We start from the raw sequence: 23,048 nt of genomic DNA, 5'->3' as shown, positions 1-23,048 counted from the left end.
GGGTCCGAGGCGATCTCCTCTGCTCACCATCCCGCGGCACGAGTGGGGCGGGTCTCCCATCACACCCTCAGCAGGCCCTGCCCGGGTTTCTGCCGGTCCCGGCTTTCCCAGTAGTCCAGCCCACACCCCCGAGCCTCCGGGCTTCAGGCCTGGCCGGATCCCTCCCTCCCCACCGGCCTCGGGGCGCGGGCTCCGGCGCCGGGGCCTCGGGGCGGGTCCCTGCCGCACGCACCTGCCCCCGGGGGCGGAGCGCGGCAGCTGCTGCTGGGCCCGAGTCTCTGCCACCGGCCACGCGAGCCGCGCGGCTCCCGCACACCCCCCCGCCCCCTGCCGCCGCCGCACCTCCACTCCGAGGCGCCCGCGCGGTAGGTCCGTCCCTCCGCCCGCTCCCAGCCGCGGCGCCTCGCACTTCTAACTCGAGTCCCCGCCGCGCTCGTCGTCGCCGCCCGGACCCGCCGCCCCGCGCCATGGAGACGGCCGCGGGCAGCGAGCGCCGCAGCACCCCGGGTCCCGCAGTCCCGCCGCCGCCCAGGGGCCACGCGCCCTTGGCCACCGCCTCCGGCCCGCTGAGCTCCCCGGCGCGCGAGCCGCCGCAGCCCGAGGAGGAGCGGCAGCTGCGTATCAGCGAGAGCGGCCAGTTCAGCGACGGGCTGGAGGACCGAGGTGAGCGCGCGCCGCCCGGGGCCCCTTCCCCTGGCCCGGCCCCTTTCCCCGGCCGGGCGGGCGCGATGAGGAGCCGCTGCTCGGGGCCCGCCTTTCCGCTGGCGGGTGGGGCCGGGCTCGGCGCCTCGGAGCGCGCTGGGGCGCGGAGCTGCGACTTCCCGCGAAAGCGTGGAGAGCTGAGGGCGGCAGCCCCACCTTCCGCGGCCGGCACCGCCCGAGTCGCGGCGCCTCCACCGGAACCCGAGAACCCGACTGCCTCCTGGGAGACCCCGCCGGGGCCCGCACCCTCCTCTCGGCCAGCCTTGGCTCCTCCAGCGCCCACTGGAAAAGTTTCCTGGAGGCGTGTGTGTGTGTGATTTTTTTTTTACCCCCCTCCGCTTTCCGAGCCGAGCGCTCCCGGTTGACTGCGGGTCGCGCTCAGTTGGGAGGGTCCTGAGCTCAGAGCATGCTCCTTCCCAAACCCCGTTCGGCTCAGTGGGTTAACCAGGGAGAACTTGCCTCTGCGGATTCAGCTTCGAGGGGCGACTGCCCCGGCGAAGGGGAGTCGGGTGACCTCCGACCCTCATTTACTAGAGACCCAGTTTAGCCGATACAGAGGACTGGGACACTTGGATTTGGACCACTGATCCTGGATGGATGCCGCTGGAACCTGGTGGTTCTCGGAGAGCGCATCCCAGCCCCTTCAAAATCCCTGGATGCTGGCAAACGTCCCTATCCCAGGAGGCCAAGCCCGATCCTCCGACAGATAGCCGGTTACCCCTTTGAATTGGCCACATAAAAGGCGAGAGACTGCCCTATTCATTCCTATGTCTATCTCCTCCTCCTACATCTCTCTTTTTTTCCCTTTCTAGTTCCTTTTCAGCCCGCTTCTTGGCCACGTCTGTACCTTTTTTGTTTCTTGCAGAATCGAATTCAAATCGGCCCCCTCAAAAAGACTCAATGGCTCTGCTAAAACCGGTTAGTGGCCGAAACGGGATTCTGACAGCCGGCCGCTCCGGGGGGAGCGGCTCGTCGCCACCTCCACCCCCTGTTCTTGGAAGCCTTATTTTGTTGGCTGTGGCGGATTTGTATATTTCAGTCTTAGCAGGTTTCTGTATATTCTTGGTATCTCCTGTACATTTTTATTCCGGTTTAGTGTTCGGAGGCACGATCTCGTTCCTTAGAAATTTTAAACTGTAGCATGTGAAAAACAGAATGACATGGAAGCGGCAATTCCCAGAGACTGGGCAGGGATGCTCGGGCGAGAACTGGAGCCACTCCGGTTGCAACGAGTTCCGCACCTATATTGCAGTTTCTCCTCCTATTCTCACCTAACTCGATTATCATTTTCGAGCTGATGATGGGTGACATCACAAGCACCCAACAAAATCTATCATTTTTATTGTAGATCGTGTTAATTACCTTTCTCTCTGAAGCTGATGTTGTAGGATTTAAAATTTTTGTATTGAAGAAAGACCGAACTCTGGGATGGGCTTATTTTTGTAGCATTGCAGGTCGTCTGTATCAAGCTGGCCTATTTCTCCCTATCTCACAAAAGGATATGAGGGGAAAAACGTGCTAGGGCGAGTTAATATTTAGTGTCATTTTGTAGCTCCGGCTCAAGCGTAAAAAGCCCTTCTAAATTCATTCTTAAGGTTATTTTTCACTGGTCAACTGAATTTTATTTTCCATTATGTTATTGCATGAAAGCGTTCACTGTTCATAAACTGCCACTGTGTAAAAGCGCTGCTGTCACACACTGCCAGTCTGTTAAGATGAGTCCTGTCCCCCAAAGAACCCGGCTTGGTGTGGCCTTGAAAGCTGAAAGTCAGTGTGACATTATTCTGTTTGACCCGTTCCTGGCAGCCAAGAGTTAATGCTGAATGAGTCGTTTCTATTAAATAAATCAGAAGCTTATCTAGGGAGGTTTCTTAAAATATTTTGTGTTTGTGTTATTTTTTCTTATGGGGCTGTATCTTTTCAATATCGATTTTTTTTTTTTATCCCTTGGGAATGGTTTGATTGCTACTACTGCTACATTTTAACTAATAGTGAGAAGCCTTGGGGAGGAGGAGGCCTCGGCAGCTGCCTGCTATGTATCTCTACATCATGCCTGGCTTCCTTGTCTTCTAAACCTAAATACCTACCTATGGGTGTGTGGGAGGGTGGACTCCTGGTTCTGTACCCATATTTGGCCTTCTCTCTTGCCATAAATTCCTTCTGAGCTGTCAGGACCCTGTTAACAGTCTCAATCTAACTTTGATCAAAGGCTTGCTTATAAAAATCTAGTGTTTGGGAACTTTAGAGGTTTTTTTTTTTTCTTCCCCATAGAAGTGATGTGGGCTGGTTCCCAGAAACCTAGCTAGCTCATATTGTCAGTAACTGCAGTGCCATTTGGTTGAGCCTTGTAGTTCAGGGAGCAAGAACTTTGTGGTCCAAGACTGACTAAAACAAACAAAATATAGGCCAAGTTTGTCTTAGGCATTTTCACACCCTCCCTTTCAATGCCCACTCTTCTCCCCACAAGTGTTTCCCATCATTCTGCCCCAAGGCTTAGGGCCCTAAGAGTGTTATCTGCTTCAGCATTTTCTACTGTCTTCCTATCTAACAAATATTCGCCTTCTTTCTGAGAATCCAAGCATGGCCAGTTCTTAGGAGAAAGCGGGGGAACCAATTCATACTAGCATGGAAATGACTGATGGCTTCAGCCTCCCTGTGTATATTTGCATCTCCTCAACCCCAGTATCAGTCCTTCATTAATACAACCCTTATGCTTGCTTATGCTTACCTTTTGCCAGGGTCCAAATTACAAATAGGTGAAATTTGAGTGAGATTAACAATTTGAAGGTGGAGGCCAACTAAAGGCCTCTTTCTTGTAGGAGCCAGCCATGTGTGCAAATGTGAGACCTGCCTTGGGTTCTGTAGGCTGTGCTACCTTTCTTCTACCTTTGAAACACAGCTTCCTAAAAATTTTAGAAATTCTCGTCACATCTCTGGCCTGCACATGTGCATGCAGCTAACACAGGTTGGAGGGGGGGCGGGTAGAGGAACCTGTGTGCAGACAATTCATTTATAAGCCAGGTCTTCATAGATCATTATATCCCACTTCCCTTTGAGGAGTGGAGAGTTATCCACTCTAGGTTTTAGCTCTATTTTTAGGAAGGAAAACTAGTAGGAAGCAAGTGAAGGTTGAATAAGAATGGGAAAGTTTCTCCCTTCCTGGACAGTCTCCATTACATTTACTCTGGTGTTTAAAGTTTGAAACATCTCATGGGGAAGCACATACAGGATCAGATCTGGGGAAGAACTATCAATCCTGCTGACTAGGTGCAATCCTGCACCACCTTAGCAGGACAGTGCAGTCCAGGTGAGCTGGCAGCCCACACTCCTCCAAGGGGAGTGCTGGCCCCCTCAGGGGTGAGGTGTGTTCACTGGCCGTGCAGTCAGCTCCAGTCAAATTGTTGGAAACAGCTGGCTTTGGAAGGTCCAAAAAATAAATGTCATGTGTTGGAATCAGAAACCCAGATCATGGTTGTTTCTCTTAGAAAATTAAATCTTCTAGAAGGAACCTTGTTTTTTCACCCCCAGTGGATAACCTCTTGAGATTGTTGCTGTCAAAGTACCCAGCAAATGAACTGCTTACTTGAGTCAGTACTTAAATGTTACAGCTTCACTTCTCTTGAAAATCAATTGGCCAGGATGAAAGAAAGATTTCTGTGTCATTTGGGAAAAGGGAAATAAATTATAGGGAGTCAGTGGGACCTGCATAATATTTTTGGTTGTAGCTTAAACTGGAATCAAGGGTGATTGCAGTTGAAAATTAAAATGAGTGTTTTTAGCAGCTAGGGAAATAGACAAACGGACAAAAAGAAGTAGACCAAGGGACAGTTTGAAATCATTTGTACCCGGGGCATAATGTGATAAGAGAGGTTTTTCTTTTTTCTGTCCAAGTGCATTTTTTAAAGGAAGGTTTGGTGAGATTTTTACAATGAGGTGATGGAGTTTATACCTACCTTTTGCAAATTCATCTCCCTTTTGGTTGTAAATGTGTCTGCAGGTTTCAATGACTAAAAAATCTGGCTGTACACTGGACTCATTAAGCAGGCTTCATGACTTTTCCCTGTTGTTCAGGACTTGTGATCTGAGTAGTTAATGGAACTGGGAACTGTGGTATGGAGAAGACTCTTGAGAGTCCTTTGGACTGCAAGGAGATCCAACCAGTCCATTCTGAAGGAGATCAGCCCTGGGATTTCTTTGGAAGGAATGATGCTAAAGCTGAAACTCCAGTACTTTGGCCACCTCATGCGAAGAGTTGACTCATTGGAAAAGACTTTGATGCTGGGAGGGATTGGGGGGAGAGGGAGAAGGGGACGACAGAGGATGAGATGGCTGGATGGCATCACTGACTCGATGGACGATGGACGTGAATCTGAGTGAACTCCGGGAGTTGGTGATGGACAGGGAGGCCTGGCGTGCTGCTATTCATGGGGTCGCAAAGAGTTGGACACACTGAGCGACTGAACTGAACTGAACCTGTTATATTTCAAACATGGTGCAGTTCTCAGTAACCCAGTGTTCAATGTGGTACCCAGTCAGTCTAGTGGGAAGGTGCCTTCTTACACAGTGTGTAAGTGCGATTTGTTGCATGCTGTGTAGTGTTTTACACATGGGCGCTTCAAGCCCGACTACCAGTTTCTTCATCATTTGGAGCAGTTGTGATAAGGCTGTTCCACCTCTACAAAGTATGTAATGGGTTATTTGGCTAGAGACAGTGTTCTATTTATGTGGGATGTGTGCTTAGTCACTCAGTTGTGTCCGACTCTTTGCGACCCCATGGAGTGTAGCCCGCCAGGCTCCTCTGTCCATGGGGATTCTCCAGGCAAGAATACTGAAGTGGGTTGCCATGCCCTCCTCCAGGAGATCTTCCCAACCCAAGGATGGAGCCCAGGTCTCCTACACTGCAGGCAGATTTCTTTACCGTTTGAGCCACCAGTGGGATGCTGGGCTGAGAGTTTGGTTCTCCATGCAACTAAGAGGTGCCATATATGATCTCTTTTCAAAGGAGAAGAAAACATGTCCATCAAGATCATACTGATGTTATTCTTTGACTCAAGGCTGTCGAAACTTGGGCATTGTCTCAGAGGCATCCTGTATTTCTGTTGTTGAGGACTCAGTGTCGAAAGCAGAGGAGATGAAATCAAACCTTTATCGTATGTGGCATGCCTGGGAAGTGACCCCTACTTTTAGTAGGTTTACCCCACTTAGTCTGAGAATTTTTTGACATAAGCTTGATACAAGGGAATAGATACTATAGAGCAGAAAGAGGAGAGAAGAAAACATGGCATGTAATTTAGATCAGCTGGCTGTTGGTTGTGGTTAAAGAGAAATGGTCCTTCTGTTAATTGATGAGGGGAGCCATGAGGGCATTTGTATTCCATGACTCATTGCTCTGGGCAAAACCCGGTCCACCAGTACCGGCCAGGATGGTGGATCAATGCAAATTGGTGCTGCAGTTGAGGAGCCCAAAAGCCCAACCAGGTGTGGGCTATTCATGCTGTTTTCTTAACAAAAGTCTTCGTTAGGAGCTGCACCTGCTTGAGTCAGTGAGCCAAGGGAGTTAACACAAGGGCAGGGGCATGGCTGGGGTCATATGTCCTCAGGTCAGAGGTTGGTGGGCTGGCAGGCTCCTTTATAAAGAAGACAGCTGGCATTTCCCTGTGGGAACATGAACCAGATATGCTTGAGCCAGCGATCTTTCAAGAGACTCCAAAGCTTGATTTCCATGCCACTCTCCTAAAACACCTCTTGGATAACTGACTCACTTTGCTGCACACTGAAACTAGCACAATATTATAAATCAACTATATTTCAATTAACAACCCCACCCATCTTGGCCCGCAGGCTGTTGGTTTATAATCCTTGGATAAGAACATATAGCTCTAGTTGTGGGTTTCTTAATAAGGAAATGCCTAACTTCCTTTTCTCCTTGTATTTGTCAGGCTTACTAGAAAGCAGCACTCGGCTAAAACCTCATGAAGCCCAGAACTACAGAAAGAAGGCATTGTGGGTCTCCTGGTTCTCCATTATTGTCACACTGGCCCTGGCGGTGGCTGCCTTTAGTGAGTATTCAGTCTTGCTGATCGATGTAGTTTACGGGTGTTGCCGGTTTTATTCTGACTCCTATGGGATGCACTTTTGCTATTAGTTGACTATTATTGATGAGTAAATTTTTTTTTGATGGTTACATAGTCACATGCTTATAAATTAGTAAAATGGCTTCTCTCCTCTGCAGAGGCAAGAGGTAGTTAAGAAGAAGACTGGGAGTCTAGGCTCTCATCAGTATGCGCGTTTGTGGCAGTCAATTCTGGCTGCCAGCTGAAATAGTGAAAATATTCTCTTGGTGGATGCCTTCAGCCTGGGCTGACATGTGACAAATATATATCCTTGAGACTGGTATTTTGAATCTCATGCTACCAGATGAGTGTAATATTCTAGTATGACCTCTCCTCCCCACCCCCACCCCTGAATTATATTTGCCTGAGGTTTAGAATAAAATCATCTGAACATTTTAATGAAATGAAAATGGGAGGATCCCCTTGCAAGTTTTCAGTGGCCTTGGAAACAAAAATATTTATCATAATCGAGAAGAACTAAGAAAACTGAACGCCTTCTACCCATGGATAATCCAGTTTCCCTATTAGGAAGCCCCATGACATGCATTTTCTCTACTAACATTTGCAGCCTATAGAAATGTGCATGTGCTGTTTATTCTTATTAATGTGCAGTGATTCATAAGCTTAGGCAGTGACATTCAGCTTCAGCTCAACCTTGCTGGAATCCACAGTGTTTTTTTTTCTTTTTAATGCTAGGAAAAAGAATGTATTATATGCATTTTGTGATTAATTTATGGCCTTAACAGATTTATATTCTAAGTAATGAGTATCATACAAGGTGTCCCATGTGACAACCGCAGAGTAGGAGAAGGAAGGGCTGTGTCTGCTGGAATATACTACTCTGTGTGTTTTTAAAATTCCATTCTGCACAGTTAGAGCCGCTGCTGGAAATTGGTGTTGGCTCCCATGGGGGAATATTAGAATTTGACCAAGTGTTCCCTGCAAAACTCAGTGTCTATTCCTTGAAGCAATATCTATTTGGAAAAACTGTACCACATCTTGGCTTTTTTTTTTTTTTGCCACATATTTAGCAGCCAAGGATAATTTCAGGGTAGAAGCATTTATCAGTGAGCCAGAAATCTGATCAAGAGGAATTCTGATCCCTGAAAATAGCTACTCCTTCCTTTAAAAAAAAAAAAAATCCTGAAACAAGAGTAACAGCCCTATTGACATCCCTGGAGGATAATTTGGTTGCGGTGGCTGGTGGTGGGCTCCAAATCTGACCCTGTAATTTACATATGTAAAGAAAGAGGAATGGCAGGAAAGGAGGTGATTTACAAACAGCACAATAGTTACTCTGACTGGATAGAGCTGTTATGACTTTATAATGTGATTGTTTGAATGAGGACCTGAATGTGGAGAAATATTGAGCAAGTTTTTCCTTTGGGAGAAGAATCCTACATTTGATGTGCTTAATCAGAATAAGAAAAAAATTAGGAAATTTTGGGTTTGCATATTATGCCTGTTCAGCTGGGTTATCTTAAAAATTTTGTTCCATTTCTTATAATAGGAAAAGACTGTTGCATAATGCATATGCAATTATAATATTGCTTTATGAAAAGGGTTCTGTTTCTCTTTAAAATGATTTTACCCCCTTTTTATAGCAAGTAATTTAACTCTTGTAACTTCTTGCCTATAAAATGTTGGCATTGGGGTATACATGGCATCATGATTTTTGTTGCTTTCTGTGGTACATTAATTTGTTCCCAAGTTGCTTTCAACTTGTTTTGGTACAGTTAAACCAAAAAATGTAAAAGTTAAACTATGTATTTTCTCATTTTAACTAGAGTAACTTTAATGTGTGTGCACATGTGTGTGTTTTATATTTTAGACCTTTGAGGTGGTCTGTGGCTGCATTGTTAGGGTTGTCGGTTTAACTCTTTAGTTTCCTAAATCTATTTGTAATATGAAATATTAAAAACTTTTAAAACATCACTTACATGTTGATAGACTTTCGCTCAATCCTTTTCACAGTTTTGAAGGGGAAGAAAGTCAATAGAGATTAAGCAATATAAGCTGACTTTTGAAATTGTTTAAATTAGTATTTAAAGGAAAATGGTATGTTTCAGAAAGCACAGTAAACGTATTTTTTAAAAAGACTCAGAAGGAGCTCTCAATATTCTCCAAGGAGGTGGTTGACAGAGAGATGGGATAAAATGGAATAGGCTGGCTTGGCGAACGGCTGTTGTATCCAATGAAATGGTCATGTTGAACCAGTTAACATTTTAAAGAGAACTGCTATGGAATGCAGTGCTGTGAGATGGCAGAGATGTGTGGAGTGTGTGCCCGTGTGTGCATATGTGTGTGGTGTGTGTGAGTGTGGTGGTGTGTGTTGCCAGGAGGTGATAGTCATGGTGAAGAGTAGAAGACGGTATTTATTGTCGTGGCTTCTTGCTACTACTGGATGGTAAACTCTTTGGGGCAGGATGAACATCCATTTTTACTTGGAAATCAGTATTCAAGATTGTTGAATGAATGAACTGAGAAACATTTTCTAAAATGCAATTTCTTTTTTAAGTTGGGGGAAGCAAAAGATTTCTTAGAAATAAATTTCATCTAAAGATTTGTTTATATACCAGATTTAGGTCTTATTTATTTTATAAACAATTGAAATCTATTTAAGACAACTGGATAATCCTATGGCCATTCTCTTACTAAGGGCCTTTCTTGGAGCTCTGTGGCTGGTTCAGTTAGAAACCATCTTTATCTCCTCACCTGCCATTTCCTCTTTAATTGTACATGCTGATTTTGAGGGGAGCATCCTCTGGAGAAATGCTGTTGTCTCTTTTGTGTTTGGAAATGAGGCTGATGGATATATGAAAGTTTTGGGGATGCCTCTTTTTTCAGGACTGGAAAGATTCATATTTTTACACAGTGTGTACATTTGCAAATAAAGACTATTATCCTTCACCTCCTACCAGCTTCCAAGTAATCAGATACACTTTATTTTCACAAATTAGTTTCTAAAAGACCCAATGATAAAAATAGCTTTGTTTAGTATTACTGAGTGAACGGTGAAAAATCACTTACACAAGTAAGTATGGATGACATACAGGATGTCTGACATACAATGGATGATGTACATGGATGTCTGGTATAGTCTGAAAAATTAGGTGAGTTTTCAAAGTTTGTGACTTGAAAGTATTTTGAGAGGAATATGTGCTTTGAAAGGGAGATGAACTATTTTTGGGAATCCTTGGTAATGTAGTGATTTTTGGACCTGCTCAAATGCTGATATAAAACCAGATGGTAATACATCTTGAATATTTCGGAGAGAGTTTTAGTTTGGCTTTAAAATTACTTCTGTTTATAATCGGTAGGCAGCATGGAAAATGGCAATCCTGTTATGAACAAACCTTAAAAAATCTGTTTTAATAATGAGGTTAGAAAGAGAACAGAAGTTCTGTTTCACAATTCAGGGTTTCCACATCATTGATGTCTTTGTTAGAATGATTTAGGAAAGTGCATTCTGACTCTGAGGTTTGAATGAGTGTGAGTTAATTTTTAGGCACTCAATACATGTTCTGTGGGAAGTGAAGATATATTTGAAACATTCTCAGGGGAAAACCTTTCCTAAGATACACAGTTCCACTTTGAAAAAAAATCCAAACCAAGATCTTCTCAGAAAAAGTTCTCTCAAAAATTTTGTGAATCAGTAGATTTAAGAATTGGAAAATTTTCTGAAAGGAGTGGTTTTTATACTTGGGGGTTTTAAAATAATGTATCTGATTGTTGTATAAACTCTTAACCCTTAAAAATGGTAGAATAAGTATACTTATTCTTTTTATTTTTAATTTGTGAGTCTAAGAGTTGAGCGGAGAAGGCAATGGCACCCCACTCCAGTACTCTTGCCTGGACAATCCCATGGACAGAGGAGCCTGGCGGGTGCAGTCCATGGAGTCGCTAAGAGTCGGACACGACTGAGCGACTTCACTTTCCCTTTCCCTTTCATGCATTGGAGAAGGAAATGGCAACCCACTTCAGTGTTCTTGCCTGGAGAATCCCAGGGATGGCGGAGCCTGGTGGGCTGCCATCTATGGGGTCGCACAGAGTAGGACACGACTGAAGCGACTTAGTAGCAGCAGCAGCCGCCAAGAGTTGAGAGATAGATAAAATGAAATTATAGGTTCTGTTATAAACTCAGCAAAATATGTCTGGGAATTTATTATGGTATCTCTCAACTGACACATGTGTGAGGTGGGAAAGGCAAAAGGCTCTCCAGTGGCCCTCTGGTGCGCTGAGACAGACATCTAAAGAGTTACAGTGGCCTAAAGTGTGTGGCCTGACCTGGCCTTTGGCCCCCTTGCTCAGACATCCCAACTTCCTAGGACTGGAGCTGGCATGTTTCAGCAAAACTCGTCTTCTGGTAGACCTTCATGTGGCTGAATCCTTTGAGGGCCTCACCAGCCATAAGGACTCATTTCCCAGAGTAGTGTTATTCATTCTGCGGTGTGTTTTCTTCATGCCAGTTTTCCCCTTCGTGTCCCACCTGCGTTAGGTCAGGTCGCCTGTGAGACCCTCACTGCTCCTGCGGCTGCACCTAAGACCCAGCCCCTACACCATTTCCCTAAAGACTTAGGGGGCTTCCATTCGGCTCCTTCCTGTCGTTCGCTGTTCTTGCTTATTTCTCTTGATGAAAGAAGGACGTGCACATTATGAAAGTTCATGAGGCCGGAAGTACACAGTGCCAATCTCTTTCCCATCCTCAACTTTCTCTCAGGTACCACTCACCAATGACAAGCCTTGTTGCCAGGGTCTGGTATTTCCTTCTAGACATTCTCTGGGCATGGGAAGCGCAGGTGTGGTCCCTGTGTGTACAGTCCCCCGTTGCTACTTAGGTTAGATATGAGGTTTTATTCTTGCTGATCTTTCAAGGAGCCCGGCCTCTTTCCAAGCTGCTGCTTCCCCAGGGTAGTGTGGTGGGGAGTTTTCCGGAACAACTTCCCAACCACTGCCGGTCTGGGCTGCTGAGCTGAGCGGGGAGGATGTGGGCAGGAAGTTTGTGAGCCACATCCTGGGCCTCTTTAGGGGGATAACTTGCTCCCCGGGAGAGTGCAGGACAAATGATAACCAGAGATCCTGATTCTGAGAGGTGGAAACCAGGAGGGAGGAACAGCTGAAATTCGATTTGGGCACCTCATGTTGGCAACATGCCCTGCCTCTGGGTTCTTCCTTCCTGCTCTCATGTCCTTGTGGGTCGTGGACTCAAAGGGTGATGCCTCATCTCCCCACCCCAAGAATGCCGGCTCACAGATGATGCCGGCTCACGGATGCTTAGTATCTTAGTCCCGCCCCTTTGCTCACCTGGAGGCCCCTTCTGATCTTGCCCCTCCTCCCTGGCTGAACTCCTCCCATCCCCCCCAGCCAAGCTTGCCCACAAATGCTTCCTGCAGTTCCCCAGACACTGCATCCTGCTCTTCACCCCCACATCCATGCACCTGCTCTGCCCTTGGCGTCAGAGGCCCTGTGTTCCTGCCCCCTATGTTTTGTTTTCTAGCCAAATTTTACTTATCCCTCAAAACTGAGATGAAAGAGCCCCTAGTCCAGGAAGCCTCCTCTGACCCTCCATTTTCTGATGAAATGTGTTTTGGGAATATAGCCAATATTTTATAATAACTATAAATGGAGGAAATATAATTCTTAAAAATTGTGAATCACTATGTTGTATACCTGAGATGTACATAAGTAGGTAAACTATACCTCAATAAGAATGATTTGAAAAATGGAAAGAAGAAGAAAATGCCCTGGGTTCCAGAGCTTCGTGGGCACTGGGCAGTGTATCAGGAATGTGACACACGATACTTACATCATCGTGTTGTCACTCTGTGAACCCTCCTCAAAGGCAGGGCCCCGTTTTCTCCGGTCTGCCTTCTCAGCCTCTAACATAGTTGGCGCTCAGATGCTGGTTCAGTTAGTTCAGTTCAGTCTCTCAGTCGTGTCCGGCTCTTTGGGACCCCATGGACTGCAGCTTGCCAGGCTTCCCTGTCCATCACCAACTCCCAGAGCTTGCTCAAATTCATGTCCATGCCATCCAACCATCTCATCCTCTGTCATCCCCTTCTCCACCTGCCTTCAATCTTTCCCAGCATCAGGGTCTTTTCCAGTAAGTCAGTTCTTTGCATCAGGTGGCCAAATATTGGAGTTTCAGCTTCAGCATCAGTCCTTCCAGCGGATATTCAGGATTAATTTGCTTTAGGATTGACTGGTTTGTTCTCCTTGCAGTCCAAGGGACTCTCAAGAATCTTCTCCAACACCACAGTTCAAAAGCATCAGTTCTTCTGCACTCAGCTTTCTTTATAGCCCAACTCTCACATCCATACATCACTACTGGAAAAACCATAGCTTTGACAATATGGACTTTTGTTGGCAAAGTAATGTCTCTGCTTTTTAATATGCTGTCTAGGTTGGTCATAGCTTTTCTTCCAAGAGCAAGTGTCTTTTAATTTCATGGATGCAGTCACCATCTGCAGTGATTTTGGAGCCCAAGAAAATAAAGTCTGACACTGTTTCCACTGTTTCCCCATCTATTTGCCATGAAGTGATGGGTCTGGATGGCATGATCTTCGTTTTTTGAATGTTACGTTTTAAGCCAGCTTTTTCACTCTCCTCTTTCACTTTTATCAAGAGGCTCTTGAGTTCCTCTTTGCTTTTTGCTATCATAAGGGTGGTGTTATCTGCATATCTGAGATTATTGATATTTCTCCCAGCAATCTTAATTCCAGCTTGTACTTCATCCAGCCTGGCATTTCGTATGATGTACTTTGCATATAAGTTAAATAACCAGGGTGACAGCATACAGCCTTGATGTATTCCTTTCCCAATTTGGAACCAGTCTGTTGTTCCATGTCCAGTTCTAACTGTTGCTTCTGGTACTGATGTTTCAGATACTGGTTGGACTGGAGTAGTTTTTAACATCTCCCTGCTGAGGCCACTGTGGCTGCAGCAGGTTGAGGATGTATGTTTGTAGGTGAAAATCTCAGAAAAAGGAATGGTAGCTTTTTCAAGTGAATGGAAACAAGCGGGAAAGCCAGTGGGGATGGGGGATGCAGGGCCCTTGTTTCTCCGTCCCCCAACACCGCCACCCTCCCCTCTCCCTCTGCCTCCTCTTGGGCCAACAGATCCAGGATTCCACTGATCCAGACTCGGTCACGGCTGTTAGGAGAGTGCATCTTCCCAGTCCCCAGGCTTACAATGAGTTGTTGTTTCCAGCCCACAGTAGAGGAGGGGTCTTAGCAGCTGCCTGGTTTTTCTGCCTCCCATCTCCCTGCATTCTGCACACAGCCTTTAATTAAAATATGGCCAGGGTGTATTAGCACAGAGGTGTCCTTGTCGCACAGCCCCGGCGCTGACTCAGGGAAGCTGGGCAGTGAGCCCTCTGGACTCATTAGGCCGGGTGGGTCCTTGCCCCCTCCTTGCTTGTGTCTGGGCTCTGCTAACAAGCCTTCCAGAGTCCTGTGGGAAACTCCTGAGGGCTTTTCCTGTTGCCTCTCAGGCTCTTTCCAGGCACAGTTGTTAGCCGGTGGGACAAGAAGAGGTTTTCTGGTCTGCTTGTGCTTAATGACTGTGATTTGGTCCTCTGGGGATTTCCCCTTGAAGGTGAAGTTTCTGGCAGAGTCCTCCTTGACGAGAGGTTATTTCCTGGTGCCTTGTCCTGAGGGCTGAAGATGAGGTTGAAGGGACGGAGAGGACCCTCCTTTTCCCAGTAAAGGAAGCTGTTTCTCACTTTCTGCTGTTTCCTCCTGTGTGTCCTTCCAGGCTGTGGCTGTGTCCATCTAGTCCTTAGCGAGAGCCTGTTGCCTGTCTGGTGTTTTGGGTACCACAGAGAACACTAGGGCCTGGGACAGTTTGTCATTCCCTTGATAAGCTTGGGTCTAATGGGGAGGGGATTCTGTGGATGCTGGAGCAAATGATAGGGTAGTGGGTTAGGGCAGATAACCTGTCAGACACATAGGATGCTCAAGAAAAGATATCACTGGTCTGTTGGAGAAAGGACAGTCTGCAGCCTCCCCAAGAAAGAATTAAAGGAAATTCAGAGCTATTTATGCAGAAGCTAAGGCCATCCCGAGGCCGGAGTGCAGGGAGACTTAGGAGGGGCTTTGGAAACTAAGATTTTGGAATAAAGTAAATGCACTAGAGGATTTTACCTTCAGTGAAGAGATGGACCAGAATAAACCCACCCATCAACCCAGGAAGACCACTCAACTCTGTGTGTGGGGAGGCTTCTACTAGAATTTGTAACCATGGGAATGACCTTGTGCTCATTTGTTTTTGAAATTTTCATAGGTTGCTTTCCTGAGAAATAGACTCTGACTCGGAGATTCACTGCAGGAGGTTTATTAGGAATGGGGGCTGGGAGAGGCTCTCAGGAGAATTTCTGAAAGGAAGCAAGGGAGGCAGGATTGGGCTGGGGGAGAAGTTGAACGACAGTGTTGTTACCTCAGAGACTTGTCCCATAGGGACTCGGAGCCCCGATGGCCATTCAGAATTGTCTTATTGAAGCAAGGTTGCTAGACTCATCATTGGCATGGGCTGCCCCATGGAGAAGTGTGACCTTGGGAGAGGCAGCTTCCTTCAGTAGAGGGGGGATCCAGGAGAGGGATGAGCTGTGAGCCATTGGCAGCCCTCATTCCTGGCAGCTGAAGGAATGAGTGGGGAGTCCCTGAGGGAGAATCCAGGGGGGTACACCATGGTGTCCTATATAGGTGCTCATCCTGCCCGGGTATCCTAGGAACCCTCAAGCTGAGATACTGACATGGATATGGTTCCATGTTGCAAAGACCTCTGGAATGCCTGAAAGAAGCAAGTGTAGACCCTCCACTAAGTCCCAGTAGCCTCACATGGATGACACGCCAGCAATGCTGAGCTCATAATCCAACATTAGGAAGCTCCTGAGAAAGGATTTTAACTAGATGACTAAGTCATACAACAGCATGATTAGAACTCGATGAGAAGAGACTCTGATAGAATCTGTAAAATGCATATATTTAATGAATAGACAATAAAAAAAGGAATCAAGCACGTGAAGGACACTGAAAAGAACAACTGGGAAACAAACAAATAAATATGTATTTTTGTTGTTTTTATGGAAGCCATAGCATGAATGTAGTTTTGTTTTTTACTGCACCACACAGCATGAAGGATCTTAGGTCCCTGACCAGGGATTGAACTTGTGCCCCGGGCATTGAGAGCACAGAGTTGTAACCACTGCACCACCAAGGAAGTCCCATGTGGGTGTGGTCTTTAAAGTTAAGAACTGTAGCAGCACCGTGCCCCCCATCCCCGCCCTGCCCCCACAACTCTCTCTCCTCTCTGTTTCCTCCTCATCTCCATGCTGGCAATCACTTTGCCTCTCTAGTTGATTCTTTTCTTATACCTTTAAAAATAACAGGCTTCTAATGCCAGTTCTTGAATTTTTGTTGTTAAGGTATTACTTGTTGACTTCCCAGCAGGGAAGAAGATAATTTACTCTCTACTCTCCTCCTGGCCCCACACAGACATGCTGACTTCCTGAATTCCCATCCTTGCATAATACTTATGGTTTGCATTATTAAGCCTACATAAATCTTGCTCACTGAGCTATATGGCAAAGAATGATTGCCTCTTTCCTGCACCATTTTTTATTTTCTCTGGTTTTAATATTTGATATGTAAGTTCTGCTTTGTTTGTTCCTATGTTTACTTTTCTCTGCATCTCTTTATTTTTGAAAAATTATTTATTTATCTTTGTTGCTGCTCTTGGGCTTTCTCTAGTTGCGGCAAGAGGGGCGATTCTATTTGTGGTGCACGGGCTTCTCACTGCATTGGCTTCTCTTGGTGCAGAGTGCGGGGTCTAGGACATGCGGGTTTCAGTAGCTGCAGCACACGGGCTTAATTGCCCCACGGTGTGTGAAATCTTCCCCAACCAGGGACTGAACCCGTGTCCCCTGCACTGGCAGGCAGCTTCTCAACCACTGGAGCACCAGGGAAGTCCCTCTGCGTCTCTTTCTTATTAAATTCTAATTCAGCATTTTCATGTCAACCTCAGCTTCTTTGTAATATTTTCAGATGCATCGATAACTCTGTCAGCGTTTTCTTTAAGAAATCTCTTTCAGAGCTGTTTGACATTTGTTAATCTGTTTGGTTGCCCTTTCTATTTGATGGGCATCCTAACGTCCTGCATCCTAGCATCACCCTTCACAACGGATTTGGGCATTCTCTGTATTTCTCCTCTGTTGAGTCCCCTGTTTCCTGGATGCCATGTTTTTCTCTTCTTTGGTTGACACGCTTATCTTCTCTTAGCTCCCCTAGGAAGGAGCACTTGGGAAGGGAAGCTTTTTCAAGCCTAAAATGTCATTAATATATCCTGACACTTGACTGATGGCTTAATAGAAAATTCTCAGTACAAATAATGTTCCTTAAGAGTTTTGAAGCTCTTATTTCTAGGGTTACTATTTAAGTCATAAACCTTTCTAAATCATAATCCTTTGTATGAGATTTGCTGTGGTAGGGTCTTTTTCATGAATGTATGCCCCTCCTTTCTTTTTTTTTTTTTTTCCCATTTATCTTTTTCTGTCTCTTTGCTCTACATTCTGGGAAATTTCCTCCACTTTATACTCCTATGTTTGTATTGAGCTTTTCATTCTTACTGTCAAGTTTATTTTTAATTGCCTGAGTGTGCCTTTTAAAAAATCATCCAACTCTTGTGTTACTGATCTTTTTCATAGACCTTTTCTTATCTTTTTGGGAAAATATTAATGACATTAAAAACAATCTTTTTCTGGTTCTTGTATTGTCTTTCTCTGAGGTGCTATTGTTTCCATTTTCCTTGTGTTTCTTGTTTTTGTGAGGAGTCCTGTGAGCGGTGATCCTTGATAGGTCTGCTCATATTAAGAGTGGGTGTTAAAAAAAGTAGATGCATACCCTGTGTTCATAGCAACACTATTTATGTTAGCCATCCCTCCCAAAAACCCCCCAAAAATACAATAGTCAAGACATGGAAACAACCTAAATGTCTATCAATAATGAATGGATAAAGAAAGTATGTGTATATGCTACAGTGGAATACTACTCAGCCATGAAAAAGAATGAAACAATGCCATTGGGAGCAACATGGGTGGACTAGAGATTATCATTCTAAGTGAAGTCAGGCAAATACCATGTGCTCTCACTTATGTTTGGAAACTAAAATATGACACCAATGAACTTACATATGAGACAGACTCACAAATATAGGGAACAGATTTGTGGTGGCCAATGGGAGGGGCTTGGGGAAGGGATGGATTGGGAGTTGGGGACTAGCAGCTTGAAACTATTATACCCAGAATGGATAAACAACAAGATCCTACTGTAAGGCACAGGGAACTAATTTCAGTATCCTGTGATAAACCATAATGAAAAAATTAAAAGGCAAAAATACTAGGTGTTTAAAAGCTGACTGGAGTTGTGAATATATGGGTGGACTTTGTGGTGGACTGTTTTGTTGGGTGGACCCCAGTTTAATGCCTCCTGGTCCTTCCTCCTGGGCTTCCCAGGTTGCCCAGAGAAGGGCTTTCTGATCTGCCTGGAGGGTAGACACTTACTGCTTGAATTGTGTGTGCTGAGTTGAGGTGGAAGATTGAGATCTCATCATTCTATTTGGAATTCTTCACTTGGTCTGCTGGGTAAGAGTTCAGTTTGGTTTTCCCACCTTTAGCTGAGTCTGGTGTCCCTCAAATAAGAAACTGTTGTACCTTCTTCAGAGAATAGATCTCTAATGTCTGACAGGAGTTGGGGAGGGAACCTGGAAAGGACTTTTAAAATAGATTTTGAACCAGTCATTCTGTTTTCAGTTTTCTCTTTGTTAAACTGTGCTACCAATTCTTTTTTTTCCTCAGTGCCCTGAATGTAAATTGAGTTGGCTTTTTGCTTTCACACTGCTGTCTTAGGAGTTTGCTTTCTGGAGTCTGTTAAATCAATTACTAGTTGCCCATATGTTTTCTAGCATCTAAAAATTGTTTTTGTTGCTTCTTCCATTTTCTTTTTCTAATGGGTTTGTCTTTTTTTTAAAAAAAATCTTTCTACTCTTAGTTTAGAATTTTTTTTAGGAGAAGCAAAGGGGCTTCCCTAGTGGCTCAGACGGTAAACCTTTAGTGCAGGAGACCCAGGGTTAATCCCTGGGTTGGAAAATCTGCTGGAGAAGGAAATGGCAGCCCACTCCAGCACTCTTGCCTGGAAAAATCCCATGGATGGAGGAGCCTAGTAGGCTACAGTCCATGGAGTTGCAAAGAGTTGGACACGACTGAGTGACTTCAGGAGAAACAGAAGTAACCGTGAGGAACCATCCTGCCATATTTCCCTGGAAGTGGCACACACAACAGTTTATCATGAAAATATACGAAGTGAATTAGAAACCAATGAGAAATAGTGAACCAAAATATAGTCTGAGAAACTTACTCAGAATGTAGCCCAGAGTGATACTTCTCTTTCATGTTTTCTAAGAGACATGAAATTATGAAAATTTCTAATATAAATGAATAAATTCTAAAAGTAGAAAAAAGAGGAAATAGAGAATAGTCATTGTTTTTAGAGGTGTCTGAGACTGTTTTGGAATTGGTGGAAATTTAAAAATTGATGTCTTTGAACTATATCATGCTGACCCTTGTGTGAGTGACTTGATGTCAGAGATTTTAAAATAAGAAAGTAAAGTACACTAAGAACATGTCTCTTTCATTTAAAAAAGTGCTGGTCACAACCTATCAAATTGATTTTATGTGCCACCAATGGGTTGTAACTTTGAGTTTAAAGAACACTCACCCAGTGGGTCAATATAGAACCATGCATCCAACAAGTCTGTTTAACGTTATGGAACATTTATAAATGTGACCACTTTCATGGTTACGAAAGAAGTCTCATTCAGTTACTAAGAATTTGTATTTTACAGTGTTCTTTATTCACAATGCAATGAACATTCGAAATAGCATGTAGCTAAAATGCTTCTATATGTCACAACATATGTGGGAAATTAACACCTTTCTGAGTATCACAAGGGGGAGAGGTGCTAAATATTTAAAAATATTTAGAACTTCAGTTCAGTTCAGTTCAGTTGCTCAGTCGTGTCCGACTCTTTGAGACCCCATGAATTGCAGCATGCCAGGCCTCCCTGTCCATCACCAACTCCCGGAGTTAACTCAGACTCACGTCCATCGAGTCAGTGATGCTATCCAGCCATCTCATCCTCTGTCGTCCCCTTCTCCTCCTGCCCCCAATCCCTCCCAGCATCAGAGTCTTTTCCAATGAGTCAACTCTTCACATGAGGTGGCCAAAGTACTGGAGTTTCAGCTTTAGCATCATTCCTTCCAAAGAACACCCAGGACTGATCTCCTTCAGAATGGACTGGTTGGATCTCCTTGCAGTCCAAGGGACTCTCAAGAGTCTTCTCCAACACCACAGTTCAAAAGCGTCAATTCTTCGGCGCTCAGCCTTCTTCACAGTCCAACTCTCACATCCATACATGACCACAGGAAAAACCATAGCCTTGACTAGACGGACCTTAGTCAGCAAAGTAATGTCTCTGCTTTTGAATATACTATCTAGGTTGGTCATAACTTTTCTTCCAAGGAGTAAGTGTCTTTTAATTTCATGGCTGCAGTCACCATCTGCAGTGATTTTGGAGCCCCCAAAAATAAACTCTGACACTGTTTCCCCATCTATACTATGTAAAACAAGAGACTAAGAAACAGAAAAGCAGTAAATCCAAAATAGGTGAAAGGAAGAAAACAGTACATTTAAGAGTACAAATTAATGAAAGAGAAAAAGATAAAATAGAATCAATAATACTAAAAGCTGTTTAAGACTAATAAAATTAGGTTCAGCTCTAGACAAACTGATCATAACAGAAAAGGAAGGAAGGAAAAGTAATTGCAAGTTAAACGAGGAGTAATAACTAGGAATAAAGAAAAACATAGTCAATCAGACTATTTACAGTTTTATGCCCATAAATTTGAAAGCTTAGGTGAAATGCATAGTTTTCTAGAATCATAATCTGTTATGATTGACTCAAGGAAAAAAGTGACCAAAATGGCAACCCACTCCAGTGTTCTTGCCTGGAAAATCCCACGGATGGAGGAGCCTGGTTACAGTCTACAGACTACAGTCCATGGGGTTGCAGAGAGTCGGACACGACTGAGCGACTTCACTTTCATGCTTGATTTAAGTTAAAAAAGTTCATCTAAGCCATTGGTTCTCATCCAGGTATGATTTTACACCTAACTCTGTGCCCCCTCCTTTCCCAGAGGACATTTGGCAATGTCAGGAGACATGTTTGGTTGTCACAACTGGGGCAAGGAATGCTACTATCATCTGGTTGGCAGAGGCCAGGGATGCTGCTAAACATCCCACAATGCGTGGGGCAGTCCCCCACAAAACAAAGAATTACCTGGCTCAAAATGTCAATAGTGCAAGGTTGAGAAACTCTGATCTAGGCCAACATGGTTTTATAGGTGGTTTTATGAATATATAAGGATTAGATAATCCCATTCTTATGTATTCTGTTTCACTGAAAGAAAAAGGAATACTTCCCATATAATTTTTAAAAAATTTATTCTTAATTAATTTTGGCCAGGCCATGCGGCATGTGGGGTCTGTCTAACCAGGGATGGTACCTGCGCCCTCTGCACTGGAGTCTTAACCAAGGGACTGCCAGTGAAGTCCTCAATGTTATTTTGAGGGTAGTACTACCTCAATACCAAAAATGAAAGACCTTAGAGAAGAAGTTACAGATAAGCAAGCTGAATCTGTGTTTATATAACAAAACAGTAAATAACCGTCTTTACCACATTATGTTAATTTTAGAATGCAAGGATGGTGTAGTCAGAATAGTTATTATGTAATTTACCATGTTTGTAAATTAAGAGGAAAAGTCATAGTGTCTTTCAGTAGATATACAAAAGGCATTTGATAGAATTCAAGGCAAGATAGAACTTTTAGCCAAGAAGGGAATTACCCTGATAAAGACTATCTAACTTAAAATGTTAACAATTGTAAGTGGTAAATATTAGAAGCAATCCTGTAAAATCTAGAATGAAGATAAGGATGCTGCTGTTATCACTTTTTTCCAACATTATAACAAAAGTACATACATAGACTGGAGATGGGGAAAATAAGAAACCAGCTTTGCTCATGGATAGTATAGTCTAATCTACATAGAAAAGAAAAGAGAGTTGGCAGACACTATTAAAAGAAATGAGAAATTTCAGCAAGGTTGATGTGGATGAATAGAAGTTTAACATACAGAAATCAAGTGTGTTCCTGTACAATAGCAACACAGTTGCTTAACGTTGTTGTTCAGTTGCTCAGTCATGTCCAACTCTTTGTGAACTCATGGACTGCAACACACCAGGCTTCCCTGTCCATCACCAACTCCCAGAGCTTGATCCAACTCATGTCCATTGAGTCAGTGATGCTATCCAACCATCTCATCCTCTGTCGTCCCTTTCTTCCCCTGCCTTCAATCTTTCCCAGCATCAGGATCTTTTCCAGTGAATTGGCTCTTTGCATCAAGTTGCCAAAATATTGAAGTTTCAGCTTCAACATCAGTCCTTCCAATGAATATTCGGGGTTGATTTCCTTTAGGATTGCCTGGTTTGATCTCCGTGCAGTCCAAGGGACTCTCAAGAGTCTTCTCCAGCACCACAGTTCAAAAGCATCAATTCTTCGGTGCTCAGTCTTTTGTATTATCCAGCTCTCACATCCCTACATGACTACTGGAAAAACCATAGCTTTGACTGTGTGGACCTTTGAGGCAAAGTAATGTCTCTGCTTTTTAATATGCTGTATTCAGTTCAGTTGCTCAGTTGTGTCCGACTCTCGGCAACCCCATGGACTGCAGCATGCCAGGCTCAGATGACATCGCCCTTATGGTAGAAAGTGAAGAAGAACTAAAGAGCCTCTTGATGAAAGTGAAAGAGGAGAGTGAAAAGTTGGTTTAAAGCTCAACATTCATCAGTTCAGTTCAGTTGCTCTGTTTCTATTGTTTCCCCATCTATTGGCCATGAAGTGATGGGACTGGATGCCATGGTCTTCATTTTTTGAATGTTGTGTTTTAAGCCAGCTTTTTCACTCTCTTCTTTCACTTTCATCAAGAAGCTCTTTAATTCCTCTTCGCTTTCTGCCCAGGAGTAGAATTTTTAATTTTCATCACAATGCCATGTCTTATACTAACAAACCAAAAGGAATAAATCTAATATACAGTTCCTTAAGTTTTATAATATCAAAGTGC

At 44.3% G+C, this 23,048-nt stretch overlaps 1 protein-coding gene across 1 annotated transcript in view; it reads left to right on the top strand.

The window, feature by feature from the left end:
* The first annotated feature begins 452 nt into the window (after positions 1–452).
* TMEM163 (transmembrane protein 163) overlaps positions 453–23,048 on the top strand; it is a 273,710-nt gene continuing 251,114 nt past the window's right edge. The window contains exons 1-2 of the mRNA XM_040228418.1: positions 453–663; positions 6,642–6,761. Coding sequence (XP_040084352.1) covers positions 468–663; positions 6,642–6,761 — 316 coding nt within the window. The 5' untranslated portion in view covers positions 453–467. The remainder of the gene's footprint in view (positions 664–6,641; positions 6,762–23,048) is intronic.

The sequence above is a fragment of the Oryx dammah genome, unplaced genomic scaffold (genome assembly GCF_014754425.2).
Source record: "Oryx dammah isolate SB20612 unplaced genomic scaffold, SCBI_Odam_1.1 HiC_scaffold_27, whole genome shotgun sequence".
Classification (NCBI taxonomy): Eukaryota; Metazoa; Chordata; class Mammalia; order Artiodactyla; family Bovidae; genus Oryx; species Oryx dammah.
Note: the sequence above shows the minus strand (reverse complement) of the source record. Positions and strands in the feature narration are given on the sequence as shown.